The sequence below is a fragment of the Amphiura filiformis genome, chromosome 12 (genome assembly GCF_039555335.1).
Source record: "Amphiura filiformis chromosome 12, Afil_fr2py, whole genome shotgun sequence".
In the NCBI taxonomy this organism is placed as follows: domain Eukaryota; kingdom Metazoa; phylum Echinodermata; class Ophiuroidea; order Amphilepidida; family Amphiuridae; genus Amphiura; species Amphiura filiformis.
In genome coordinates, this window is record NC_092639.1 from 11,135,317 (window position 1) to 11,161,303 (window position 25,987).

The 25,987-nt window shown below is 37.2% G+C and overlaps 2 protein-coding genes across 2 annotated transcripts in view; both read right to left on the bottom strand.

Moving 5' to 3' along the window:
• On the bottom strand, positions 1–8,452 carry LOC140165783 (ectonucleotide pyrophosphatase/phosphodiesterase family member 7-like). The gene is made up of 5 exons (XM_072189106.1): positions 8,182–8,452; positions 3,028–3,647; positions 2,340–2,480; positions 1,480–1,614; positions 1–806 (listed from the first exon to the last, which is right to left on the bottom strand). Exons 1-5 carry the CDS (start codon positions 8,450–8,452, stop codon positions 630–632), a joined length of 1,344 nt encoding a protein of 447 aa, XP_072045207.1. The 3' UTR covers positions 1–629.
• The window catches only part of LOC140165782 (hyalin-like), a 23,254-nt gene continuing 5,671 nt past the window's right edge, over positions 8,405–25,987 (bottom strand). Inside the window, exons 7-15 of the mRNA XM_072189105.1 lie at positions 21,929–22,180; positions 16,988–17,239; positions 13,197–13,448; positions 12,051–12,302; positions 11,656–11,907; positions 10,894–11,145; positions 10,070–10,333; positions 9,421–9,568; positions 8,405–9,062 (exon numbers count right to left, since the gene is read on the bottom strand). Of these exons, the coding sequence (XP_072045206.1) occupies positions 8,969–9,062; positions 9,421–9,568; positions 10,070–10,333; positions 10,894–11,145; positions 11,656–11,907; positions 12,051–12,302; positions 13,197–13,448; positions 16,988–17,239; positions 21,929–22,180 (2,018 nt within the window). The 3' untranslated portion in view covers positions 8,405–8,968. The remainder of the gene's footprint in view (positions 9,063–9,420; positions 9,569–10,069; positions 10,334–10,893; positions 11,146–11,655; positions 11,908–12,050; positions 12,303–13,196; positions 13,449–16,987; positions 17,240–21,928; positions 22,181–25,987) is intronic.

Genomic DNA, 25,987 nt, shown 5'->3' on the forward strand with positions numbered 1-25,987 from the left:
CATTACATATATAAATTTCCCATCATGCATCTATGCATTAATTCTACCTAATTTAACCATGTTTACCATTATATTAAAAGCTCTTCGTTCTGTTAACAACATACATTGATAATAATGATACCAAAGATACACTTTATGCATATACTCTGAAGCACCATCTGATATTTGAGACAATAATGAATTACACGTAAGAGTTTAAGATCCCTGTCATAATTAATGATTCCTGGTTAATGACGCCGGCGACTTGCCGCTATCAGACGCGTTTTATTTTAAATTCAAGTCATTTTGACAGACTTTTTAAAGCTCTCAAAGGAATTTTATGTGAAGAAATTACCAGTTTGCCAATTTGTCAAATATAGTCTGGGGCAGTATGTTACCCAGATGTTGAGTCATGCCGTTCAGTCCAGCTTTCCAGAAAGTGATCTTCACCTGAAGCAATTTAATAGTGGTCAAATATTGACAGTTGGTAGCATGGGTCAAGCTGGAAGCATTTTGTGGCTAGAGTATTGTTAAATGAGTCATTAACCATCTGTTTAGCTAACATGTTGGTATTAAAAGTATGATGAATTAGTAAAGGACCTTTAATGTAGTGTGGGTTAAAAGTTGACCTGTGAAATTGTGGTACAATCCTAAGCCTTTAATATAAGGAACGACAATGTGACTAAAAAGAATAGTATCATTCCGTTTGGTTTGATTCGTTCACTATTTCCATTTGAGTCCAGCATGTCTTCATAATTCACACGTGACCCATTGTTAGGTGATGGTTCAAGTCCAAGAAGTTCACACATCAACAAGTATACGTTTATCTGAAATTCAACCAAGTAAAATTTAGTAGAAATTGTAGTGTTTCAAACTTTTCATGTATAAACACCGCGAGGGCTATATGGAAAAAGACATTATGTCCAACAATGTTCTCGATCAGTTCATGTACACATTTTAAATTTTGCATCTTTTAATAATTTAGTTGTGTTTTATACTTCGCTAGAACTTAATGATGGTGACATGTGCTAGTTTTATTAGCACCCACAAAATTGACTGAAAATGTGTTATGGCGCTATTTTCTTTCAATTTAATAATGATTCAAATATAGATACGCGACTTAGTTGAGCACGCCTGACTGACTACATCTCTGGGTAGTCGGGCCTTATTCTTGACGGGAACGCATCAAGTAGTGCACTGGAAATCAAATGGTATGTTATGTTATGTTTAATCATGAGTTGCAGAATTACAGATTACCTATATGGCCAGTTTAGAGCCGCTGTTCTACCTATTTCTTCACGTGTGGTTGTCATTCCCCGGAATAACTTTGAGATCTGTAGGCTGGCTATCGTGGAGTGATTTCTTTTCCCATATACGACCGTAAATAGGTTTTCAACGGAACTTATAATTTCAAAATTGTCCTATGTGCCAATCTGAATAATTCGCCCTGCCCGTGTTAGCTCTGTCTTACCAATTACACCTGTGCAGTTTTAACCTTACCGATTCGAAATGAGTTTTCCTGTAACCCTTCCTGAAGTTTGGTCCCTTTGCAAAGAATACCGACTTCATGATCATGTCATTGTTGTCAAATCCATGACCCGCTCCTTGTATCATGTATTCTCCTGACGAATAATTCTATGTTGATTAAAAGGTAAGAGGCAAGAAAACATAATAACATAACACATGTACTATTAGGTTTTCAGAATGAGACATTCAGCATTCTATACAAAATCTAGCTAGTTATTTTACCACATGTACAGTAGCTTCATTTGAGTACACGTGAAGGCTATTTTAAAAAGCATAATAATGATAAAATTATTCGGATAATAAAATACATTCATTGGTCTGAGGCTAAAAAAATACTTATGTCTCAAAGCCCATGGCAGTTTCAAAAACGAATTCGGAATGCGTTTTTTTTTTCAAGATTTTTGTGTTTGATGTTTTGAAAGACTTTTTTAAACCTAATTTTGAATTAAGATGTCATTTTCGAATGTTCAAAAGTACACATCATAAAATTTTGGCTGATTTCACAATTGAAGTACAAATTGTGTTATACCTAAAAATGCGAGTTTCAAATCAAATTAACTTTTCTTCCAAATTTATCTACGAATTTCATGATTTTACGTAAAAAATTAAATAAAAATGAATTTGCCCTTTCAGCTGACATGGACGAGCTAAGAATTTTATTTTAGCCTCATTTGTCATTGTGCTCGATTTCGACTCGACCTATAGTTTTAAAACTCCCAACTCGACCAATATTTTGTTTCTTTTACATCAAGCAGTTTTCGTGACATTTGGTTGATTTAACTTGAGTTAATTATTTGATTTAAAAATACATAAGTATAAAGTCTCTTACGTACGCTATAGACGTCCCAATTTGGATCAGCATAACCGATAATCTGTAGGTTTCTTTCGTTTGGACCATAGTGTAAACGCTCCGGAAAATCGTCTTTCTTAAACACATGTAAAGCAGGATGGGCTCCTTCTAATGCCTGAAAAACCTGTGAAAGAAAACAAACAAAACATTGTTTCTATACTATAGTCGTGATTAACCTCTCTATAATCAAAGACAGATTAAAAAGACAAGTTTGGGTCTGACGTCATATGTCAATCAAACTCGTGCACTGTTTATTTACAAATGTCGTGATGATTGAGTTTCTGAACGCGGCGGTAAAACATCGTGCCTTGTACTTATTTTTTCACCCGCAAAAGATAGGTCTTAATAAGAAACTTAATAAGGCACCATGTCAACAATACTTTGGAAATTGCTTTTTGCCTTGAAAAAGTACAGTAATTTTTCGCCATTTTTTGTGATTCCTTTTCTCCGATCGGCACCAGATGAATCAGTCTTCCTTTTACGCGCTACTTAAGAAATAAAAGGTAGCCTAATGCAGCATCCTTTCCACCCAAATAATTTGTCCGAGGCAGTAAAACCGTAAATAATAGGTTAGCCGCAGTGTTTTCTTGTCCCTTCTCCTCCCCAATGTTACCTTCCTCCGACTCCTCAGACAACTTTATTGCACAAAGGACATAGTATGATATATTTACCTTGTTGAGACTTCCTTCCTTTGGTTCCAGCTGAAATAATGGCCCGTAGTCCGCAATTAGCATATGAACATCATCCGGGTCAACATAATCATATATGGAAATAGATTTCCTGGGGTCAAGTTGAACGTGTCCATGATCGCTGACAAGTATGACGTCAGTGATATCTGACAAACCTTTGCTTTCAAGTTGATCAAAGAGGTACCCAATATCATCATCCACCCCTAATGTAGTTTCAATTGTTCTTGGGTCTCCGATACCCCATTCGTGTAATGATGAATCCGGCTGACCAGAATACAGCAGTACTGTATCAAAATCATCATCCTTAAGCCATGATAGAGCATCATCAATCCCTTGTTTGTTCGAGTAGTTTTCCCAGTACCATGGCGCGTTAATGACCCTTCTTGTTGGCTCAACCCCATTGATTTCGACATTGCACCCTGGGTATTGAATAGTTCCGGCTTTGCGACCCTGATTGATTGCCGTAACCCATATTGGTTCAGCATTACCCTGATTGAACCATTCAGTTACGTTCAAAGTATCCTGAAAAGTATACGTTCTCTCCATGGTTACTGGGTCGAAATAGACGTTGTGAATAACACCGTGAGTTTCTGGGTACACCCCTGTTGACAAAATCGAAATATGTTATACAAATTATCGGCCCTTCGATCATGGTCTTGGTCCCAGCCTTTTTGAGTTACTCCATCACTTAACAAACAAACCGTCTGGCGACAACCTTGACATGACAATCGCTAATTGGTTAATGGATTTCGAAATAAAAAGGTTTTCAATTGGCTATGGAACCACGTGACTGCGGTATTAGGACGTGACTTAACACTAAACATCATACCGCCGAGATTTGTAGCTAACATCAAGCGCAAAATGTACAGTAGTTCCAATATGACAAGACTAGTGGCGGCAGCCACTGATGTGCCAATCGTCTGATATCGCCTTTCATGCCACACATCGTCCTCACCAGGTAAATAATTATTTTGTATTCGCCGGCGAAGTGACGTAATAATCGGATTCACTATCATAGCAATAGATGAATACAATTTTTGAATAGCAATGTCTGCAATCATGGATTGAATACAACACCGCTCTTTTCAGTGATCTTTGCGAGTGATCAGCATTTCTTTGACATCTATGGTTCAATGCATAGGTACCGCGTGAACATTGTAGTGTAGGGCGATCTATTCAAAAATTATATTCATCTATTGCTATGGTAGTTAATCCGATTATTACGTCACTTCGACAGCGAATATGCAGTGAAACGAACCGGTCTATAAATACTCCGCCATGCAGCTCTGAGAGTAGCTGCTGGTCACAAATTAAGCGAAATTTATACTCCGCGCGCGGTGAGCGATTGGTATTGCATGGTATATCTCATTGGCGAAAAAAATATAATTGATATAGCTCAGCGATGTAATTAATTCCGCTATTATGAGTTGTTTTTAAAACTATCCAGATAAAATTTATTATTCTTTTCTTGAATGTCGGACAATAAAGTTTGTATTTACACTGTCTCTATAGAATTGAAATATCGGACAATGGTCCGAATTCGAATCAACTTGCATTCCTGAAGCATTAGTCTTTCTCATCTTCTGTGTGTGACCCGACCACTAAAAATCCTGTTGGTATAAATTCCTAGCTACATATATAGCCCTATCCTGGTGTATTTACTATTGATATGATAAAATCTCAAATCTTTGAATATATTTCATTATTTTTGGTATTTGTAAAAAACTTTTGTAAGACTTGCAAATTGAAATTATGTGTTGAAAACGTATTGAAAACCCAACCGGCGTCTTGAAAACAAAGACTGACAAAAAAAATATTGATGTGGCAACGTTAAAGAAGGTAATGAGCATGCGCAGATTGCGATTTCAGCTGATGAATGGAGCGGCGCATGCCTAAACATCATCCAAAATTCTTTCCATTTTGACCGTTTCTCATCAAAATGTCCGCTTTCTTCTGTGAATTTTTGAACAATTCCAAGTAAAAACGAAGTTGGTTTACTCACGTTTTTAGTGATAGACTGGCAACTCATCACATTCTCCACCTCTTTCTGGTGCTCTTTGAGTCGGATACCAAAGGGGCGACCAGTTTCACCAATATAGGAACTTGGGCAGTCACCGCAGGGTATTTCATAAATGGCTTCCGCTTTCTGTTGAGGGAGAAGTTTATCCTTTGGATGGACGAGCATATTGCGGATGGTACGATGCGGTTTTTTAAACACCCTGGACACTCGCTCGGATACGCCCTCTATATATGGAACCACAACCATGCCTTTGGTTTTTTCACTATCATCTTTTCGTTTGGAGGAAAGTTTTGTCTTAGGAGTGGATCTGTCTTTTTTGACTTTATTGATTGACCAATCCGGGTAACCGCACGTGGTCGACGCTTCGTGGATTTTACCCTCCTCTTTTTGTCTGTCCGTTTCCTCGGTAACCAACGCGTCACTCCTGTCTAGCAGCGTTCTAACAACACCCAGCTTTTGATGTAAAGGGTGGTGGGAGAAGAACTGAAGATATTGGTCAGTGTGCGTTTTCTTACGGTAGATACATAGTTTCACTGATCCATCCGATTTCTAGTAATTAGGGTGTCGAGGAATGGGATCGAACCTTCTTGTTCTTGCTCGTAAGTAAACTTGACACTTTGGGAGGGTCGATGGAATTTAACTGTTCTGTGAGCTTGTCTACTTCTCCTTTGCGTACTATTTCCAACACGTCATCTACGTATCTTTTCCAGAGACGCGGGCGGCAGGCTACCGGGGCTGTAGAAATAGCTTTCTGTTCCAGCCACTCCATGAATATATTACAAGCAAAGGGGCTGAGAGGGCTACCCATCGCCATGCCGAACCGTTGGCGGTAAATATCACCTATAGTAGCTAAAGTAGGCAACCGTGGCAAGACAAAATTTGGTAAGTTCGATGATGTCATTAATGTTGAGGAGTGTTCTGTTTTTGAGGTCTTTGTCTCCGTTTAGTTTTTCACGAAGAACATGAAGAGTGAGATCGATGGGGGTACTAGTAAATAATGCCACCACATCATGTGAATTGAGGATCTCATCTTCTGTAAGGACAACGTCTTTTAGGTCTTCCGCAAGACTTTTCGAATTCAGAACGTGGTGCTCAGATTGGCCAACAATGGGGCTCAAAATATCAGCTAAGGACTTGGCCACGTTATATCCGATAGAGCCCGTAAAGTCCACGATGGGTCGCAACGGTGTTCCGTTCCGCCTTTGTGAATTTTTGGACCTCCATAAATTCTCGGAACATTTTCAGAGGTAGGATACAAAAATTGCTTATCTGCTTTCTTGATTTTATCCTCTCTTTCAAGTCTCTGCAAAATGGAAACCAACTCTCTTTTATGTTTTGCAGTCGGATCCTTGTCTAATTTTTCATATGTCTTGGAGTCGCTAAGGAGGGAGCACATTTTTTCTTGATATTCAGACTTGTCCATGACAACTGTAGCCCTGCCTTTGTCGGCCCCGAGGACCATGATAGACTCCTCTTTCTGGAGTTGTTTGATCGCGGTGCGCTCATCTTTGCTGATATTAGAAGGGGCAATTTTGCCGATTTTAAAGTGCCAACGATCTCAGCACGTAACTGTGTAGCTTCCGGTTTGGTAAGCTTCCAGCATGCTTTCTCACATGCAACAATGTGGTCATCTACAATTGACGATTGATTTAAATTGTCTGGACTTACCGCGTAACCGAGGTCACGAGCTAGTACACTGTTTTGAGCATCAGACAGTTTATATTTTGACAGATTCTTTACCCATCGCTTGAGTTGGGTACCGCTCAAGTCCAATTTTGCGTCAGAATTGTTCTTGTTTACATTGTTGGTGGTTGATTTTCTTGCTTTACCGCTAGTTCCTTCAACTTCCGGGTTTGTCGGGCACGTACATGTTGGAACTCACTCTCGCGGGAGTTTTCTACATGGCGCGAGATTTCGCGAGACAGATCTTTGTTTATGTTGTGGGCATTTAAATTGGCGTTTACGCGGATTTTTTCATCCTCTTGATTTTGTTGGTAACAACACGAATCCTCTCATTTAACAACGCTTTCTCATCTTTATTCACAATGTCACGTGTTCGTTTGGTGTTGATTGGGCAGTTAAACTTTAAACTGGTTGGAATAAGACCACTGTGTTTGGCCCGTAGAGAATAGACTCTATCACTAGTGGAAGTTTTGGATGAGAAAACGGACATTTTGATGAGAAACGGCCAAAATGGTGAGAATTTAATTTTCTCATTCTTTTGGATGAGAAAATAATAATCGGGGATTAGCAATTGTCACCAGTTTTAATAAGACTGATTGACACACACACCAGGAAGTTTCTCATCCAAGAGAATGAGAAAATTAAATTCTCACCATTTTGGCCGATTCTCATCAAAATGTCCGTTTTCTCATCCAAAACTTCCACTAGTGTATGACATCTGAAACGCGATATTTTTCGTTCCGTGTTTTCAAGTGATCGGAGGTCTCTCACTGCGTTTCGTCCATAATTCTCTCTCAAATCTTTAAACAAGTTCATTAGGAATGTTAATATCAAATGTGAATTTTGTTCATTTTGAACAATTTCAAGTAAAAACAAAGTTGGTTTACTCACGTTTTTAGTGACGTTTCACCACTACACTAGTGGCTTCTTCAGACTGGCAACTCATCACATCTGACTGCTTGCTTTTATAGGCAACAGGAAGCACCATAGAGGGCGTGATGAGTTGGCCTACTCAAACAACATCTTTGACCAACTCATCACGCCCTCTACGGTGCTTCCTGTTGCCTATAAAAGCAAGCAGTCAGATGTGATGAGTTGCCAGTCTGAAGAAGCCACTAGTGTAGTGGTGAAACGTCACTAAAAACGTGAGTAAACCAACTTCGTTTTTACTTGGAATTGTTCAAAATGAACAAAATTCACAGTTGATATCAACATTCCTAATGAACTTGTTCAAAGATGTCCGCTTTCTTATTCAAAAAACTTCCTCTAGTATCGAGTAACTTGGCACATGGTTTATGTAAAAGTTACATGAGAATTGTGTACATATTTATGTGTTATAGCTAACTAAATGACATCAATGATGCTCTCTTACTTGATTCTGCTGCAGATACTCTGTGCATAAATTGGCCTATGCCTAAATATTTGTATCATACCTGTTGCTATACTGAAAGTACTCGGGATCGTAAATGTGATAAAAATCCCGTCCATCCATTCAGCTCGAACACCATGTTCTTCTACTTTTTTTAAGTTTGGTAAATCAAGCCCAAAGAGATCCCACCTCATGCCATCTAATAATACTAATAACACCTTGCCATTTCCCGCAGCCAATGTACCATGGATGTTGACAGTAAGCAAGAAAGCACAGACTACAAATAGTTTGATTACCGGCATCTTTAAATTGTAACGGGCTATACAAAAACACATGAGTTGCACTGCACTGTACACAAGACAAGCAAACAATAATCTCGGCTGTCACGCATACAACCCAAACTGTGCTTACAAATCTGAACTTAATCTTGCTACAGGTCAAAGTGCAAAATGTTCATTTTTCATATGCGCGTCCATAAAGCGACGCTTTTTATATAATTGCTTTAGATACAGTAAAATTTAAAAGGAGCACAAAGAATGCAGGTCCCAGAACGTGAATGAAGGAGTAAAAATCAATGAAAAATTATGTTTCATTTATTTGTTCTACTAAATGCTTTTTCATTTATTTTTTTACTTTGTTACTCTTAGTATATTCGTATACAGAGCAAATCATCAGCATTTAGGCTAGTAAAATCTATTCCCTATTCTTGATATGTGTTGTTTTCCGAGTGTAAAACGGGGTAACAGTTTGATAATATTACAGGCATGCATCGTTATGGAATTCTATACATGTAAAGAATGTTCATATAATAATATTATTGACATCCAAATCAGATCAAAAGTTTCAAATTTTTACAACGCGTCATCAGCATTATCATTGCTCATATTCAGGAATTGGTGTTGGTCATCGCGTGTCCTTCGCAATTCAGTTATTCTTTTTCTCGCCCTGCGAAAACAAAAAATGCATAACAAAAACTATTATTATAGGACACTATCTTCATGATCTTGTTACAATAATGCATTTATCCAATTATTAAAGGACATTCTTACAATAATACATTGCAATATGGAGGCAAGACAGCATAGAATCGCAGGTTTTTATGTTTTGGTCGGTTTATCATTGTTTAATCCTGTTGATTACCACGATTACAGTTTTTATATCCCCTGAAGTTGATTGCAATATACGGGATCTTACTCATAAATATTGACAGATAGGGTAGAGTTTTCAAAATTATTCAACCGTGCATGGAAGTTCTTGAAACGCGCGACTTGGTATACGTAAAATTTTATCATTTTAAACCTACCATATTTGCCATACAATCGTAATCATAAAACAACTAAGAGCCAACGAGGCAAGACCCAGTGCAACCACAGAGGTCGTAGGTATCACGTTTTCGGTTCCATTTTGATCCTCAACTTGGTCGGTGCTTGCAATATTCCCATTCACAAAAGCTATTCAATTATATCATAAAAATATTAGGACAACATTTCTCACTTTCAGTTTCATTGGCATGAGACATAATTATGATAGCAGCAATCATGTGATTAATGTGATGTGGAAAAAAAACACACCGAAATCTATCAAACATTAGTTACGCTTCGACTCCTTCAACAATTGGTTACATTTTACCAACATTTTACCTGAACAGTAGAGCAGTAAGCCATTCAAATATATTTAGACAAAAACGGGCTTCGCTTCCAACTAATTTGTACAGGTCAATTTTCGAAACGTTTGGACTGCAAAGGATCCGATATTGATTCCGCATTTGGGTTGTGTATTCTGTCGCTATAGTTGTAGAACTAATTGGTACAATAGGCGGAACAGAGAAATCTTTGGGCAGAAATGCCTATAACTTCAAGATACCTTTTTTTCTATTCATCCTGGCAGGAATGATTTTAGTTTCGAAAATTATGTATCTCTATATGGTAAAATAGCAACGAGTCAATTCTTACCTGATTGCTCTTCTTCGGCATTAACCAAAACGGAGAAAGTGCAAACTGCCATGTTGCCAGAAGAATCCATGAATAAGTACATCACAGTTGTATTTCCGTCATGGAAGATGTCACCGGGGGAATGAGATTTAACAATCAAAGTAACACGACCAGATACGTCTGAAGCAGTTGGCTCAACCCATGACAGTGGGGTTTTCATGCCGGAATTTGCTCTTGTTGTCATGTCACTGGGACAGTTTAGGACAACTGGTGGACGTGTATCAACTGTAGGATATAGGAACAGAAAGAAACTAATTTAGAGCTTTCAAATGTTACTGTAGTAGCTAGAACCACGTGCTTTAACCATCGAGTGCGTAAGGGAATAATGCATGTTTAGTTCCATTGCTATACCTTGATATTCTCCTGGACACGGAATGTACAACCGATTAGTTCGTCGTCTTTCGTGTAAAAGAAATCATGATTTTGTAATAAAGCTCCGGATCAAGAACTTTATACATGTAGTTCAATAGCAACGCTCGCAGTAAATCTCTTGTTTTCAATATTACAGCCTTTTGGCTCTAACTTACTGCTCGGTTCTTTGAGTATCCAATCTTTGAAAATAAGTAATTGTTGGTTTTTTTTTTAATTTGAATTTTTATCGAAATCTCCCAGAGCCCCTTTAATCGTCAAAACATTTCTTTAAAACATCAACAACAGAGGAAACCCTGACTATTATTTTGGTTATCCAAGGTCCACATAGTAACATGCATTAATTAAAATAATGGGCTTATTGCATAATAGAATACTGGTAATATTGACTTCGTTTTGATGAAGATGATAATTACCTTCTCGTATAGTTACAGCAAAAACACAAGTAGCTTCATTTCCAATCCCGTCAATAAACGCATACACCACATCGTATGTACCAGGTGCAAACTTATAATCAGGCGAATAATTTTGTGTCACCAACAAAACGGTCCCTGACACATCAGTAGCTGTCGGTTTTCGCCAGTTCACGGCTGTCTCCGTTGCCCCAAGTTCTACGTCCTTAATGATGTCAGATGGGCATGAGTGGATAGTTGGTGGAGTGTTATCGACTGGGTAGGGTAAAACATAGCATTTGGTAAATCAGGGAAGTAGGGGTATTGTTTTAAAATACTCAAAAGTATTAAACTGCAGGGAACATGTGGCATGGCGTCATTGCGCATTTCATTGAGGGCAGCTTCAAATCGCTAGCGCTAGCGCTCGCTTGAGGTGCTGACGCCTTATCAGGATGCGTGTGAAACAACTGCCTCAACGCGTTGACGTTACTGCCACATCATGGCGAATAATGGTATAGTCATTGCTTTGGTTTAACTAGAAATGATCGAAATGTGGCTCTGCTTTGGTTTGAATACTATATACTTGTCTACATAAACACCATATCTGACGTTATGAAGGTCAATGTAGTATCTTCATAAGTTACTCGTAATTGTATCACTTATGATACTATCGTCAACTATGCGAGACACGTATTTAGGCCTATTTGGTAATTTTAAAATACTTTAGTTCAAAACCAACCTTTGGTGTCACAATATGGTATTTCTAACCTGTCAAACTAATTTTACCTTCTTGTAAAGTAACGATGAAGCTGCAATACTCCACATTCCCACCATCATCGCTAAACGTGTACGTAACATGTGTCTTTCCAGGTTGAAACCTTTCTCCTGGATAGTGAGTTTGTGTCACGAGGGAAACATTTCCTGAGTTATCAACAGCTATTGGGGTAATCCAGTGAACAGGGATGCTGGGGGTTCCTAGTTCTATCTCTACGACAATAGCTGATGGGCAATTGATGACGGTTGGTGGGGTGGTGTCCACTGAAACGACATAGTGAAACGCATTTAGCTCATGTGCGAATGCGTCATTTGAATTTAAACGAATAAATAAATAAATAACTGAAAACATACAAAAATTATTTTAAAAAATATATTAGCTAAGAAAAAACCCACCAAACACTGACCTTGTGTCACTGTTACAGAGAAATTGCATAAGGCAGCATTGTTTGAATCATCAACGAATGCAAAGGAAACGTTTGTTACTCCAATGAAGAAGTTCTGACCCGATGTGTGTGACTGGTCGCGTATATCTACACTTCCAGAAAGGTCTGAGGCTACAGGATCTTTCCAAGAGACTGATGACTTCGGTAAACCTAATTCTACTGTTGTATAGATGTCGTCAGGACACCTTAAAATGGTAGGTGGAGTGCTGTCAACTATGAAATCAATGAAATATCCTTAAGCATCCTTTAAGTCTTGCATTAATTACTACAAGTACCCGCTTGAGGGTTTGCATAAAACACTTATAGTTAGATCAGCTCGTAATCGGCGGGCCTTATAACATCGGGGATTAATATCAATATATTTTATTTTATTTCGAGAATTGCTTTGTGACATCTCGCCAAAAGCATCACAAATTATTTTTACAAGTCCTATACTTAATCTACTTTCTTTAACACGCTTAATACAGGTCAACTATATCACTCTTAATATGGATCTACTTTTCGGCGTATTGGTAAAGGCCTAAATATTCCCGCCAATTACGAGCTGATCAAACTATAAAAACGAATGTTTCATTGTTGTATTTCACAAGAACGCGTGTTTAGATAATGACATTTTAATTATAGTGACGTCGTTTGAACCTGTCGGTACTCTTTAGCGTGGTATTAGTACACAAATAAGACACACCTCTGAACAACCCCAGAGCCGTGTAACAAGAATGTCGATAGGTTAAGGATTTGTCTAAATGGTATCTATACTTTGGAACAGTACTAAATAAAGAGGAATTGTTAAGCTTTTAGTACTTAGCCAAAAAGAAGATCCACTTCAAAGAGTGATTTAGATGACGTGAAAGTAAAAAGCTGCGTATAATATACAAACAAAAAAAATACAATATATTTTACGGTAGTTTCATACATTTTACTTTTATATTATAATTATAATTATCATGGTTCTCGTTAGCCGGTTGTCGTTACAATTAGTTTGTGTGTCTGTTAATTCTGTGTTTGTCTGTTTTTGTTTTAATTTTATTGACAAGAAGTATTCAGAACATTGATTATAATTATTTTAACACGTAATGTTAAAATGCAATATTTAAACATATTACCTACCGATTTCAAACGAAATCAGAAAACTGCAAACTGCTTCATTTCCAGATTCATCGACGAATACATACGAAACGCCAGTGTCTTCATATGGTGAGAAGTACTTTGGAATGTAAGATCTTGGAGACAAGGTTACATTGCCTGATAAGTCATAAGCATAGGGTTCTTCCCATGATACTGGTAGAATTTCGACGCCTAGCTGAACAGCTTCCAGTATATCACTCGGACACCTTTCTATAGATGGTGGCGTTGTGTCAACTAATAAAAATAAACCGACACAAATACTTTCTACCTTGTTATTTAAAATATAAATTGGTGATAGACTTTTTACTTGTTAGTTAGGTGAAAATAGTCATTTCATTTTATATTTAGCAGAAAATTTGGCAACAATCGCATTTTTGTAGAATTTTTAGCCGAAAATCAATTTTGCCTATACTTTTGTACATAGCCAGAATTTCCCAAATTTGCATGGGTGCCTTCACAATATGACATCATAGCGACCTTATGTGGGGAATGTTTGTACTTAGTTTGGTATTACTGGATAGAGGAGACCCATAGCTATATATTAGTACCAAATATAACGGTATATGACGTTTATAATTGAAAATTCGGGGGGGGTCACAACAACAACCATCTTCGTAGTTCGTGTTACAAAATTTGCTGATCTAGAACCGTTGATTAGAAGCATATTTCTATGGATACACGCTAGGTCAAATACCACTAATAGGCCTGGGCGATACATTGAAATACGATGAGGAACTACCGTAAAACCCCGTCTACAAGGATATACCTAAGAAACGCCCTCAATAAAATTGGTTGCTTGTTGTATTTGGAGTTTGAGCAAATATTTACTGGCACTGGGTGGCTATGCATTCCATCTAAGTATGTTGTAACACCAATCAATTGTATCGACATAATAACGACTGTTTCGTATATCAGGATCGTATAGCTCAATTGATAGAGCGTCAGACTTTGGAAGTGAAGACATGCTGAAGAGAGCATGGTACGGGCACCGGTTCCGTTTTTTCATTCTCGTTTAATTTTAACTTTTTGACATGTTCTTTTTATCTTTCTTCAAATCTACCTTTCTACTTTTAATTTTAGGTGCGTTTTTTTTTTTTTTTTTTTTTTTTTTTTATAGTTTTTTTAGTAATTTTGTGGTTTTATAGAAACTAGTAAAAGCATTTATTCTAAATAATAGCGAAACCCACGGTTAGACAGATGTGTTGTAACTACTTGTCTGTCCTCGTCTTTGCAATAAAAGCCTATGTTGCACCTTTGTGCCATCCCAATTCTTGAGGTAGGGTGCGTTTTTGGCTTAAGCACGATTTTGTTTCTACTTGAAATGAAATGAAAATAAATATTGTTCTGTTGCCACAATTGCAGTTTTTTCAATAAAAAAAATAGATGAGGAATAATAATTATTCCATATTTGAATCTATTGTCCCATCAAGAATAGAGTGTCTTCAAAAACTTCAATCAATTCATCTGACAAAGGAAACTATTCTGGTCATTCAATTTTGTTTCGCTTGCACCTGTTATATCACAGGCGTTGGTAGAGAAGGCACACTTCTCTTGTCTTCACCGAAGTAGTGATGTAAACACTAACATGATTAATTACCATAGCTAGCAATGGACATACACTATTTTTTGTTCCACTTGAACCCATACTATAGGCTATTCGCTGTCGATGTGACGTAATTAATCGGATTAACTACCATAGCAATTGATGAATACAATTTTGAATATATAGCCCTGCACTTCATCGTTCACGTGGCACCTATGCATTAAACCATAGTTGTCAAAGAAATGCTAATCACTCGCCATGTAAGATTAGTATTTATGAAAAGAGTGGTATTCAATCTATGTTTGGTGACATACGCGGGTGATTAGTGCAATCTGCTTGATGGTAGTTATTGCGATTATTACGTCACTTCGACAGCGAATTGTAGTATAGACGAATCCAACAAGCCAAGTGATTTATTCGGCCATTATACGCTGGTGAAGTTGCGTAATTAATCGGATTAATTACCATAGCAATAGGTGAAAACAATTTTGAACATATCGCGCTGCGCTACAAGCAGGTTACACTCATCACCTGTACTGTGTATGTCTGCAATCATAGATTGAATACAATACTGGTCTTTTCAAAGATCTTACAGGTGCAGCATGATATGGTTCAATGAAGAGGTACCGCCTGAACGTATCAGTGTATAACGCGGTATATTCAAAAATTGTTTTCACCTATTGCTATGGTAGTTAATCCGATTATTACGTAACTTCGCCAGCGTATTGAATAAAACAGGAGGATGTGAGTTCATAAGGGCAATGTCGGGGATAGGTCACAATCGATGTGGAGAGATGAGAGGTCCGACCAACAGCCATAGCGATTCAACTAATTCCAGCGGACGGTCTGTGGCTAGTAAGGAATCGTCTTTGACCACATGCGCAGATCTGTCTCGTCAGGAAGATATTTAATATCCCGAATTTATAATAGGCCTATGCCTACCAGTTCCATCGTATAACCGATCTGCTAGAGAATATGTGTTACCATGTTTAATAAATTCGTATTTATCGTATAATAAAATGTAGCCAAATGTATATTATGTGTCACAAGGGTTTCTGCTGAACCACTAGCAGGCTATGTTACCACATCTATGACAATGACAAAGGTGAATTTTGATGATTTTTACGATCGTCCGGATGAGCAAATCACTGAATGGGTCTTTAGTTCCCTCCTTTCCTTATCCTGCTAATATTATATGAATCAAAGAAAAATAAAGAAAAAATAAAGTTAAACAAGAAAAAAAGACAAAGAAAAGAAACAATAAAAGAAAAACAATAGAATAAATTAAACTAAATATGAAAAAAAATGATCACGAAAGGAGTCTTTAGAAAATGCAAGAAAATATAAATGAAAAGTTTGAACAATATTTTGTTTATAAAAGTTTGTGTGACCGTGATGAGGCTCGAACTCACCATCTTCCGATCTAAAGAACCAAAGTCTTATGCCTTGCCAAGTGAGCTATGCTCGTGAGATGCGAAATAAAGATAAAATAATACATTGTATACCTGCTTGTGTCGGTAAATGATTTGCTCAAATTCCATAATGATATAATATTGTGGAGGGCGCTAGCGTGAAATATGCTATCATCACAGTCGCTTCTATTCCTTATAGACGGGTTTCTACGGTATTTGATTTCGAAAAGACTGCATTAAAATCGCTGAAATTGATCAAGTTATATAGCCAAAAAAGTACTTTTCAGAGTTTGATGCTTCAAAATGGCACATTTTCTCTCATTATATGACATTTTGATGTAATAGTACCAAAATTCATACGCACGGCTTCGGTTTTTAGTAAATAGTCGCCTTATCATATTGTAACTTTCAGCTTCGAGGGCGCACTGTCATTTTAAGGTGTTTACGGTTCAGTGCGTTAAAACAAGAAAAGTCTCAGGTCAAACTATGTTGAATTTTTGATCATTTGGCATCTAAATCATATAGTTTCACCTGATATTGGTGGCATTGAACTGTGAGAGTTCTGAATATGAGAAAATTCCACCCGAAATTAGGCATTTTCCCATTGAAACACGTGTAATACATAATTAGTGGTATTTAACCGCTAGGCCCTTCTTCCAACTAATGCCGTTGATGAATTACGAGTTTCAGCTTAGTGGATCACTACGGTATGTGCTGGTCATTCACAGAGAAGAATCGTCCTCACATCCCCACATTAATTCTTTATTACTTAATGTCACGTTCACGAACACATAAGTTAGAATAAATTTCACACTTACCTTCTACCAAAGATACAGTAAAGTTGCAGTATGCTTGGTTTCCATTTCCGTCATCGTACATATAATTCACTATCTCTTCTCCTATTTCAAATCTTTCACCGGGATAATGACTTTGCCAAACAAGTGACACGTTCTCTGATCTATCAGTTGCTGACGGTTCCTTCCAATACACAGGCATGCTGGTCGTGCCAAATTCTATTTCTCTGACGATCCGTGATGGGCAGTTGTGAATAGTCGGTGATGTCGTATCAACTGCGAAAAAATGCAATAAACAAAGAATGAAAGAACGCACTATACAATTCTCTAGAGGGCATGATTTAGTTAGGCTGTCCAGTCTACAGTCTCCTGAAATGTTTCTAGCCTCCCTCTCGGCCTGCCCAGAAACCACCCCTCCACTATTTTGCACCTGCTTTAATTATTTTTATTTTGCGTGTGTGTGATCCCATTTTGTAAAACCTTAAATGGCATAGATATACTGTACATACGCTCGTACATAACAGGAGCGAGTGTTGCGATCTGGAAATTTAGCATCAAATTGAACGTTTCTGTGCTGTGTTAATTCCCATGTCTTTTGGAAGTGTTTATTAAAAAGGCAAATTTGTGTCACATTTAAATAAACGTTAACGAAAAAAGCCAAAATTGCTTGGCAAGTTTATACACCAGTCTTGTTATTGTTGTTCTATATAAAGGTTACTTGGAACTCTCTTCGCCAGAATGCAACACTAACGGTAGTGCATTTTTCTCCATCTAACAGGAGAAACATTTTTGTGTTTTGCTTGTTGGTATATGTTTTTATCTATAAATATTTGACATTAAAATGTGACTCAGGGTGAATTCAACACTGACATAAGTGCTGCTTACGTTAATCTTGCACTGTATTAACTTGAGAAGCAAATTATAGAACGCAACACTATATAAACGTAAGTCCAGACCTATGCATTACTAGGCTTATATTTGATAAGTAATGATTAAGTGTGTAAATAATCATTACATAAATAAAATAAAATTTCAAAGTTTTAGGGGCCTGAGCTTTCGATCCTAGCAGGATCTTTATCAAAGGCAGAGTGCACTATTTTTGTGGATAAGCAGTTTACAACAGCTCACCTTTTAACGTTATAAATAAAATAAGATACATTTTCAATTATTTTCACTCAATTAGAAAATTATTAATTAAATTTTGACAGATGGAACTTCTATTTTATCTTAAAATGTGCATATTTACGTCGTATATAATTGTTCTTTTTATGTCAAAAACGAAATTTCGCCAAAACTGTCACTTGTCAGTGTTGCATTCTACCGTCGCACAGTGGGCCAGAATCGCCTCAAAGTGTGCCAAAATTATAAACGGACAATCAAACGCTTACAGACACGGTAAAATGACTATATTAGGGGTTTTTGAGGCTGCAGAATTCAATGGAGGCATTTTTAAAAATGTATGATGTCATCAAAATGCTGAACGGTGATTGGTCGATTATTTTTACATCAGTATATTAAATGATATATGTTAAAATTTAAATTGAAAATGCAAAATAGGGGTTTCAAGGGGTGCGAAATTCAATGATGACAATTTCGAAAGCGTATGACGTCATTAATATGCTGATATGTGATTGGTCAATTATTCCTACCACAGTTATTCAAATGCCTGTGTAAGGAATATTATAAAAACTTTCAAATCGGGGGTTTTAAGGACTGCGGAATTCAATAGAGCCATTTTCCAAGGCATATGACGTCATTAAAATACCGAGCCGTGATTGGCTAATTACGCTTACTGCGGTAATTCAAATGTCCGATTGGAAAAGTATTATCAAATAGTATATTTAAGGTTATACGGACTGCAAAATTCACTGACGGCATTTTCTAATACGTATGACATCATTAAAAAAGCACCCCAAAAGACAAGCACATACGTATACCATGTCAATGGGCAGTGGCGTAGCCCCCCCCCCCCCCGCGCTCGGTAGACGGAAGACGTTGTTGACCAAAAAAAATCGGGTTGTTGAAAAAAAATCGGGTTGACAATGGACTATTTTTCACCCCGGGAAAAAGGGGAGAAATGTAAAGAAAACGACGAAAAATTGTGAATTACACATAAAAATTATGTGTTTTATGTTAGTACCGCCTATTATCCTTTTTTTTATTATTTTTTTTTTTTCTCTTCACTTTTTCAAACCATGCAAAAATATTTTGGGTCAACAAATCACAACTTCCGTCGGTAAAAAATATTTCCGTCGGTACATTTACAAGTTGTGCCCCCTCGGTTCCAAAATCCTGGCTACGCCACTGTCAATGGGAGATCCCCACCCCGGATGTTGCATTTTATTAACCCTCAACACCATCACAAACGACACTAAAATGATGTTATCTGATTCAAATTTCTGCATTACAGACACATGATCAGTGATGATACAGTTACGGCATGTTATTTGGTCGTTTGCTATAATATAGGCCCAGTACTGAAATGTGAATTTGATTTTTTTAAAGTAGACGTAATCCCAAATCTCAATGTCACTTTTAAAATTGGCAGACCATGGGGTTCTTGTGTCCTGAGTTTCTTTTATAAATTCTATAACTTATATGAATGGTCAAAGCAGAATAGAATATGCATGTAATATATAAATGTACGTTTCAATCAAAAGACTAATGAAGTCAGAATATGCCTACTCTAATTCCCTGATATTCATTATTTTAAAAACAATTATTTTTCTGACCAAAACGACCACAACTTTATCGATCACATGTAAGTTAATAACAGCACAAAGTTCAGGGTTTTTCATATGAACTGTGAAACTGAGCTACATTCACGAAATTGTTTTATGATATTATTATCATGATATAAAAGGTCACAAAACTAATCCAAACTGTGGGTGTTTTAGTACACTTTATGAAAGTAAATTTTTCACATTAAATGTGTATTGAGTTAGCATATGCCTTGTGATGCTGCGTATAGGCCTAACAGTTATTCAGCTCCCCATGTTCAGCTCATGCTCTCTTTCTTCTATATAAAAGCTCATGTGCTTTCCTTTTCTTTGAACGATCCGACAGTGCCCTCCTGGTGGCGATGAAGTTCCTTCTGAATGAGAAATGCTAGGAACCTCTGCAGCTGGAAGTTCAGCTGCTGCATGGAGTTCTCAGCAATAAACACTTCAGTTTCTTCATCAAATGTCCGGTTAAGCCAGCCTTTATTTTGAGTGTGAACTCACATTCACTGATCCACATAGTGTCTATACGTTATTCCATCGTTCACGTAAACGATAAAGAAAGCTTTCATACCTTTCAAAATGTTATCTGGAAGTTCAGTTCTATGATTAATGCGTAAAACATCCATACATATATGGTATGATGAATTTATGATGAAGGTGAGCCTGCTGAATAAGCAGCATTAAAAAAAAATTCTTGATAATGATGCCGTGATATTGCTTTATCTTTATCTATGATGTATTAAAATATTGAGACCTTTTAGCATTTAAAAATGCTATTTCTTAGCTTTTCTTATTAGGCAGAGTTGTAGTGAAAACCGCAAAATACCAAGGGTATGTAGGTAATATGAGGGCGCTATGCACATGACATGATAAACCCGTACGCTGTGCACTGATCCATCAAAATTAGCTGAAAAGTGAGCAAATGGGGGTACATTGGATTGACCCTGGAATGCAGGCTTGCAAATATTTGCAAAAACAATTGCCATCAACATAGTCTAAAACTTGTCTGCAACTAATAAAATTAGTTTCTGTACAGGAATCGACAGGAATCCAAACTAAATTTCTATTTTTTCCCAAAAATGCATATTTTTACCGTATTTCACCAAATTCGCCCCCTCATTACTCCTGATTAATACAATTATTTATATTTTGACTTTAATGATTTGGTTTGACTACTATTAGGTATGACATATGCACAATTGCAAGACAACAGTTTCTCATTCACTAACGTTTCATTAGTTGTTTTCAAAATTCACACTTTTACCATTTTAAGAGAAACTATGACAATTTTGGGTTAAATTCATGACTAAACGACACTTATGAAATCCATCGAAACATAAATTATGGGCCAAACAATATACTTCAGAATGTTTTCGTTCTCAAACAACTGAAAAAATTAGAAATTCCACATTCACCAAATTTGAATTTTGGCACACTTTGATTCCGCCCTGGCCCACTGTGCGTCGGTCTGAACTTAAAAACCCATACAACAAATTCAGTGCCGATGACAAGCAACATTGAGTTGGGGTGGGGAGTTGTTTATGTATTGTAAGGGGACTGGTTCCCACATTAGGCAGACTGGCTGGCAGCCCTGTTTGTTCATGAAAGGTGGTGGAAATGATCCACGAAGCGAGATGCATAATTTCAAGGTCATTTCGGGGTCAAATCGCCATAGATTGTACATGTTCATGAACTTTGGTGGGAACGATCACCGAAGCGAGACAAAAAAGTCAACGTCATTCCGGGGTCATTTAAATCGCAATGGCATAGATTGGATATTCATGCAAGTTTGCGGGAATGATCCCCGAAGCGAGATATAGAATTTCAATGTCATTTCGGGGTCAAATCCCCATAGATTGTTACAAGTTCATGAACTTTGGGAAGTAAGACAAAACATTTCTGGGATCAAATCGCCATAGACTATTGCAGGTTTATTTTATTTATCATATAGCCAGGGGTGACCAATTGTTGTCTCTTGTTTGCTAGGTTCATGAAATCTGTTGGAAACTGTAACAATCTATGGGGATTTGACTCCAGATAATCCCGAAATGACCTTGAAATGCTTGTCTCGCTTCGATGGTCGTTCCCACCAAATTTCATTAACCTGCAACAATCCATGACAATTTGACCCCGGATGACCCCGAAATGACCTTGACATTTTTGTCTTGCTTCGGTGCTCGTTACCACAAATTTCATGAACATTCAATGTCTTCCTGCTTAAATGTTCACAGTGATAGGCTACCTTCATGAACTACAACTGCGAATCTGCAATGCGCTACGTTGTACGAATCGTCTGCATAGGTGTAGTCAACATCGGTAGATCCAATTGAGAATATTTGACCGGGTATATGGGTAAAGTCCAGGAGCATCACTCGTCCGTCTTGATCTGAAGCCGTGGGTTTAGTCCATGACAAAGAGGTTGATGTCTCTCCCATTTCAATAGACATATGGATATCTTGTGGACATCCCTTTATTAATGGTGGTGTTGTGTCATCTAATAAAAATTAGTATACATTGAAACAAAAAATGGATAGACATGTTCAAAACAGGTTAACACTATGGTTAATATAAATTTGATTTCAATCATTAAGTGGTATTCATTTTATTTCACAAGTTCCGATAATTTGTATGCACTCACTACTCGTTGTTATTGGTTCCCCCGTTTACAGTTAGCAACCTGGACAACAGATTCTTTTGTTTAGCAAGGCTCACTCAGTCATTTAATGTGGCAATACAAACGATCGAATTTGGTGTTGAAACGAGCTAAATTTTGAGTTACACCTTTTCAATGTAAAATTAATTTTCTCGGCCAAATGAAATGCAATCATTTTTATTTTTTCAGTAAATGTCAGGTCAAATTGTAGTGCTTGATACTTATTTTTTTTTTAAATCCTAGTGTTAAACTTAGGCGTGAAATTCAGTCATTTCGTGTAAGATTTTCGATTTTGATAGGCTTAAACTCTGTCCGCGAGCCTTTTCTTGGATCAACCTTTTAGCTTTTCAAAGTAATATAGTTCGCTAATGAAGGATTTTTCCCAACTTTCTAACGCACATCACCGTGAGCGATATATCATAGTTTTGTCAGAATTTACGTTTTGATTTCACCATTTTTTTTTTTTTTTAAAATTTTTCAAAATCAACGCGTGAAATATAAGGCTAATAATACTAGCATTGTGGATCGATATCCCTGGGTTTAATAGGAATACCGGCATGATACAGTGTTGCCAGAACTTCAATATAGCAACGAAATTCCCAGGCCTAATAGCGCTCCTATACTGAGCATGTTTATAGCACGATGAGGATATTTCATCATCACGTGAGTGATTCGGACCAATGTGTTGAAATTTGCTTCTCCTCAAAACAACTTTGCCCGAAGGCTTACATGCAATTGGGCAATATTTTAAAGAAAACTTTCTTTTACAAAACATTATATTACGCTGTATGTTTTATGATCAAGCAAACTGTTTGGAACACACTTCCAAAGAAATAACCTTCGTAACGCCCCGGCGTAACGCCCCAGACTTTCGTTATTTAAACGCCAGAAATAGATTGTCCTTATAAGAACCATCAGAGATTGTGGCTTATAAGAACCGTTCATTATCATTGTTAACTTAAACAGGTTTTTGTTTTTAAACATCTTTATAAATTGATTGTTTTTATGTTTCTTTGTAAATTTCGTGCTTTACGCGCTTTGAGTTCCTCATCAGAGATTGTGCCTTATAAGAACCATTCATTTTCATTGTTAACTTAAACAGGTTTTTGTTTTTAAACAAAAACCTGTTTAAGCAATTATTTATAATTGCTTGCTTAAAAACAGAATAACTTGGATGTTAATACTTGACGTAGTGTTTCAATTGTCATGAAGGTGACTGGGTATGGTGCCTTTTGTTTGTGTTTGTTTGAAACTGCTTTTGGAAACCCATCGAAAGTCATAGGCCCTAATGAAGCAGCCAAAACAATACCAGGTTAAACATGGAAGTTTATAAAAACGTATTAAATAACCTTAAGGAAAAAAAAAACATTTGTGGCAACAATAAGCCTTGCATTGAAAGTCATGGTTAAAGTGTGTTGATTACCACACCAAAGTTTCCCTACATACGCCACCACTACCCACCACACACACCTCTGCACACACCCCACCCGATAGGCCTACATGTACATGATATTACATAATAATATATAGCATAGCTATACATTTAGGTATAGCGCTTAATTATGACACATATGGTTTAGGCCTATATATAGGCCTACATGTCAAATTAAAAACAAACCCGAACACTGATGAATCTCTACAGAAACCCGAACACAAGTCTGAAGGGTGTAATGAAAATGGCAACCCGCGATGGGGGGGGCGGTGGGTAGGTCATACAAAATTCACATGGAGATAGGAGGGACAGAAGATTAAAATCTAGGTTTGGACCGTGGATTTTCATGAACCTCAAGCGTGGGTCTCTTAATATGGACTAACCTAGGTAAACAAACACACAGACAGACAAAATGGTTTTCATAATCATGGAATCCATATAAATTGAAATTGCAGGCTATCACGGGAGCAAATTTTAAAATTCACCTCATTTACCAGAAAACCCAATTGGGGATTTGGGCTACCAAATCGCTAGTCGGGCAATCTTCATGATCATTGCTTTTCAATGGAAAATTGCCCTGGATGACAACAATGAAAATATCGACTATTTCTGCTGGTTGCGCACGAGATAAAAGCACCGAGTTTGACATTTTCAGAGCATGAAGGGAAAAAGGGTAAAATAAAAACGGAAATTCTGACAAAACTATAATATATAGACCCACACGATGTGCTTTACAGAGGTGGGAAATATCTTTCTTTAGCAAACTATATTAGTTTGAGACGCTAAAAATCAATTCCGTAAAAAGCTCGCAGGCGAACTCAAGGCCTATCAAAATCAAAAATATCACACTAAAAGATACAATTTGATGCTTAATTTTAACACCAGGATTTTAAAAAAATGTATATCCAAGCACCAAGTTTTTAACTGACATTACTGAAGAAAAAAATATATTGCTTTATATTTGACCGAGAAAATTAATTTCATAGCAAAAGGTGTATCTCTGAATTGTGCTGATTTTAACATGTATCGATCGACTTTTAGCGCGACTAAGCATTTCTAAAGAATCGGTTCACACCGTCATCATCCCTATATGTTCGTGTTAAAAATTGCCGTGGTAGTACGATAAATCCTCACGTTTTTCAACAACTACGCATGGTGATTTTGTTTGAGATAGGCCGTGCGACTCAGGCTATGCATACAATTTGAGATTTTGAGAGCCGGCCACACTGTTTCTATTCTATGTTTTACGATTTTCGCATGATCAGTATATGGCTGGCCGTAACCGCCACAACGTGGAGCTGCTACGCGTAGCTTACTTTTCGCTTCGCGGAGCTAAATTGACCAATCATGTTAGATCTTTTCATTACGCGGAGCCAGTTGATGCATCATCGTTCCAGAGAGAAAACTCTTGCCAAAATTAATGTTTACTATGTGGATTTTAAATGAATCGAATGTAAATAAACCACCAACAGTTGTACAGGATCAATACCATTGTTTGATTAGTGTATAGTCAATGTTACCTTGCATGCATGTGCCATGTGTGTGGCGTGTTTGTTTGTTTGTCTATGTCAGGCCAGGATCACTGACACCCACGGTACTGATACTGTCATACTATCACGGTGATCATATTGTTGAATGTTGTTGACTTTAAAATAATCATGATGCAGTCATGTCTACAGTAGAATTCACCACGACCTTTGAAGGACTTAAACCCCATTAAAAGCTATTAAACCAAGATAACACTCAATGAAAACAGCTCAACTATGTTACATCAGATCTTCTCTGGTTAAATACACACTGCACTTGTGTCTGTTTTACCTGTGTAATGAACAATGAGCTGGTATTATAGTTTCAGTTGGGTGAATGATTATAAAGCGAACGCAAGGTAACAATACTGTCTGGGCTTTTGTTTACGAAATGAGACAATAGTCTGCTTATTGTTAACCAGCGTTCTTGAAAATGAGAAGCATAATGGTTTGCAGACTTAACACGGTTTAGAAATAATTTGTTCATATTTTTTGGTGTTATCTGTCGTTTACATATCCTTCCTAAAACACAAAAGTACCAATATTTCCAAACACCTAAATTAGCTAAAAATTTTACCTCCGAGTAATGAAAAACTCTAACATGATTGGTCAATTTGGCTCCACGGAACAAAAAGTCAGCTACGCGTAGCAGCTCCACGTTGTGGCGGTTGCGGCCTACCATATCAGTAT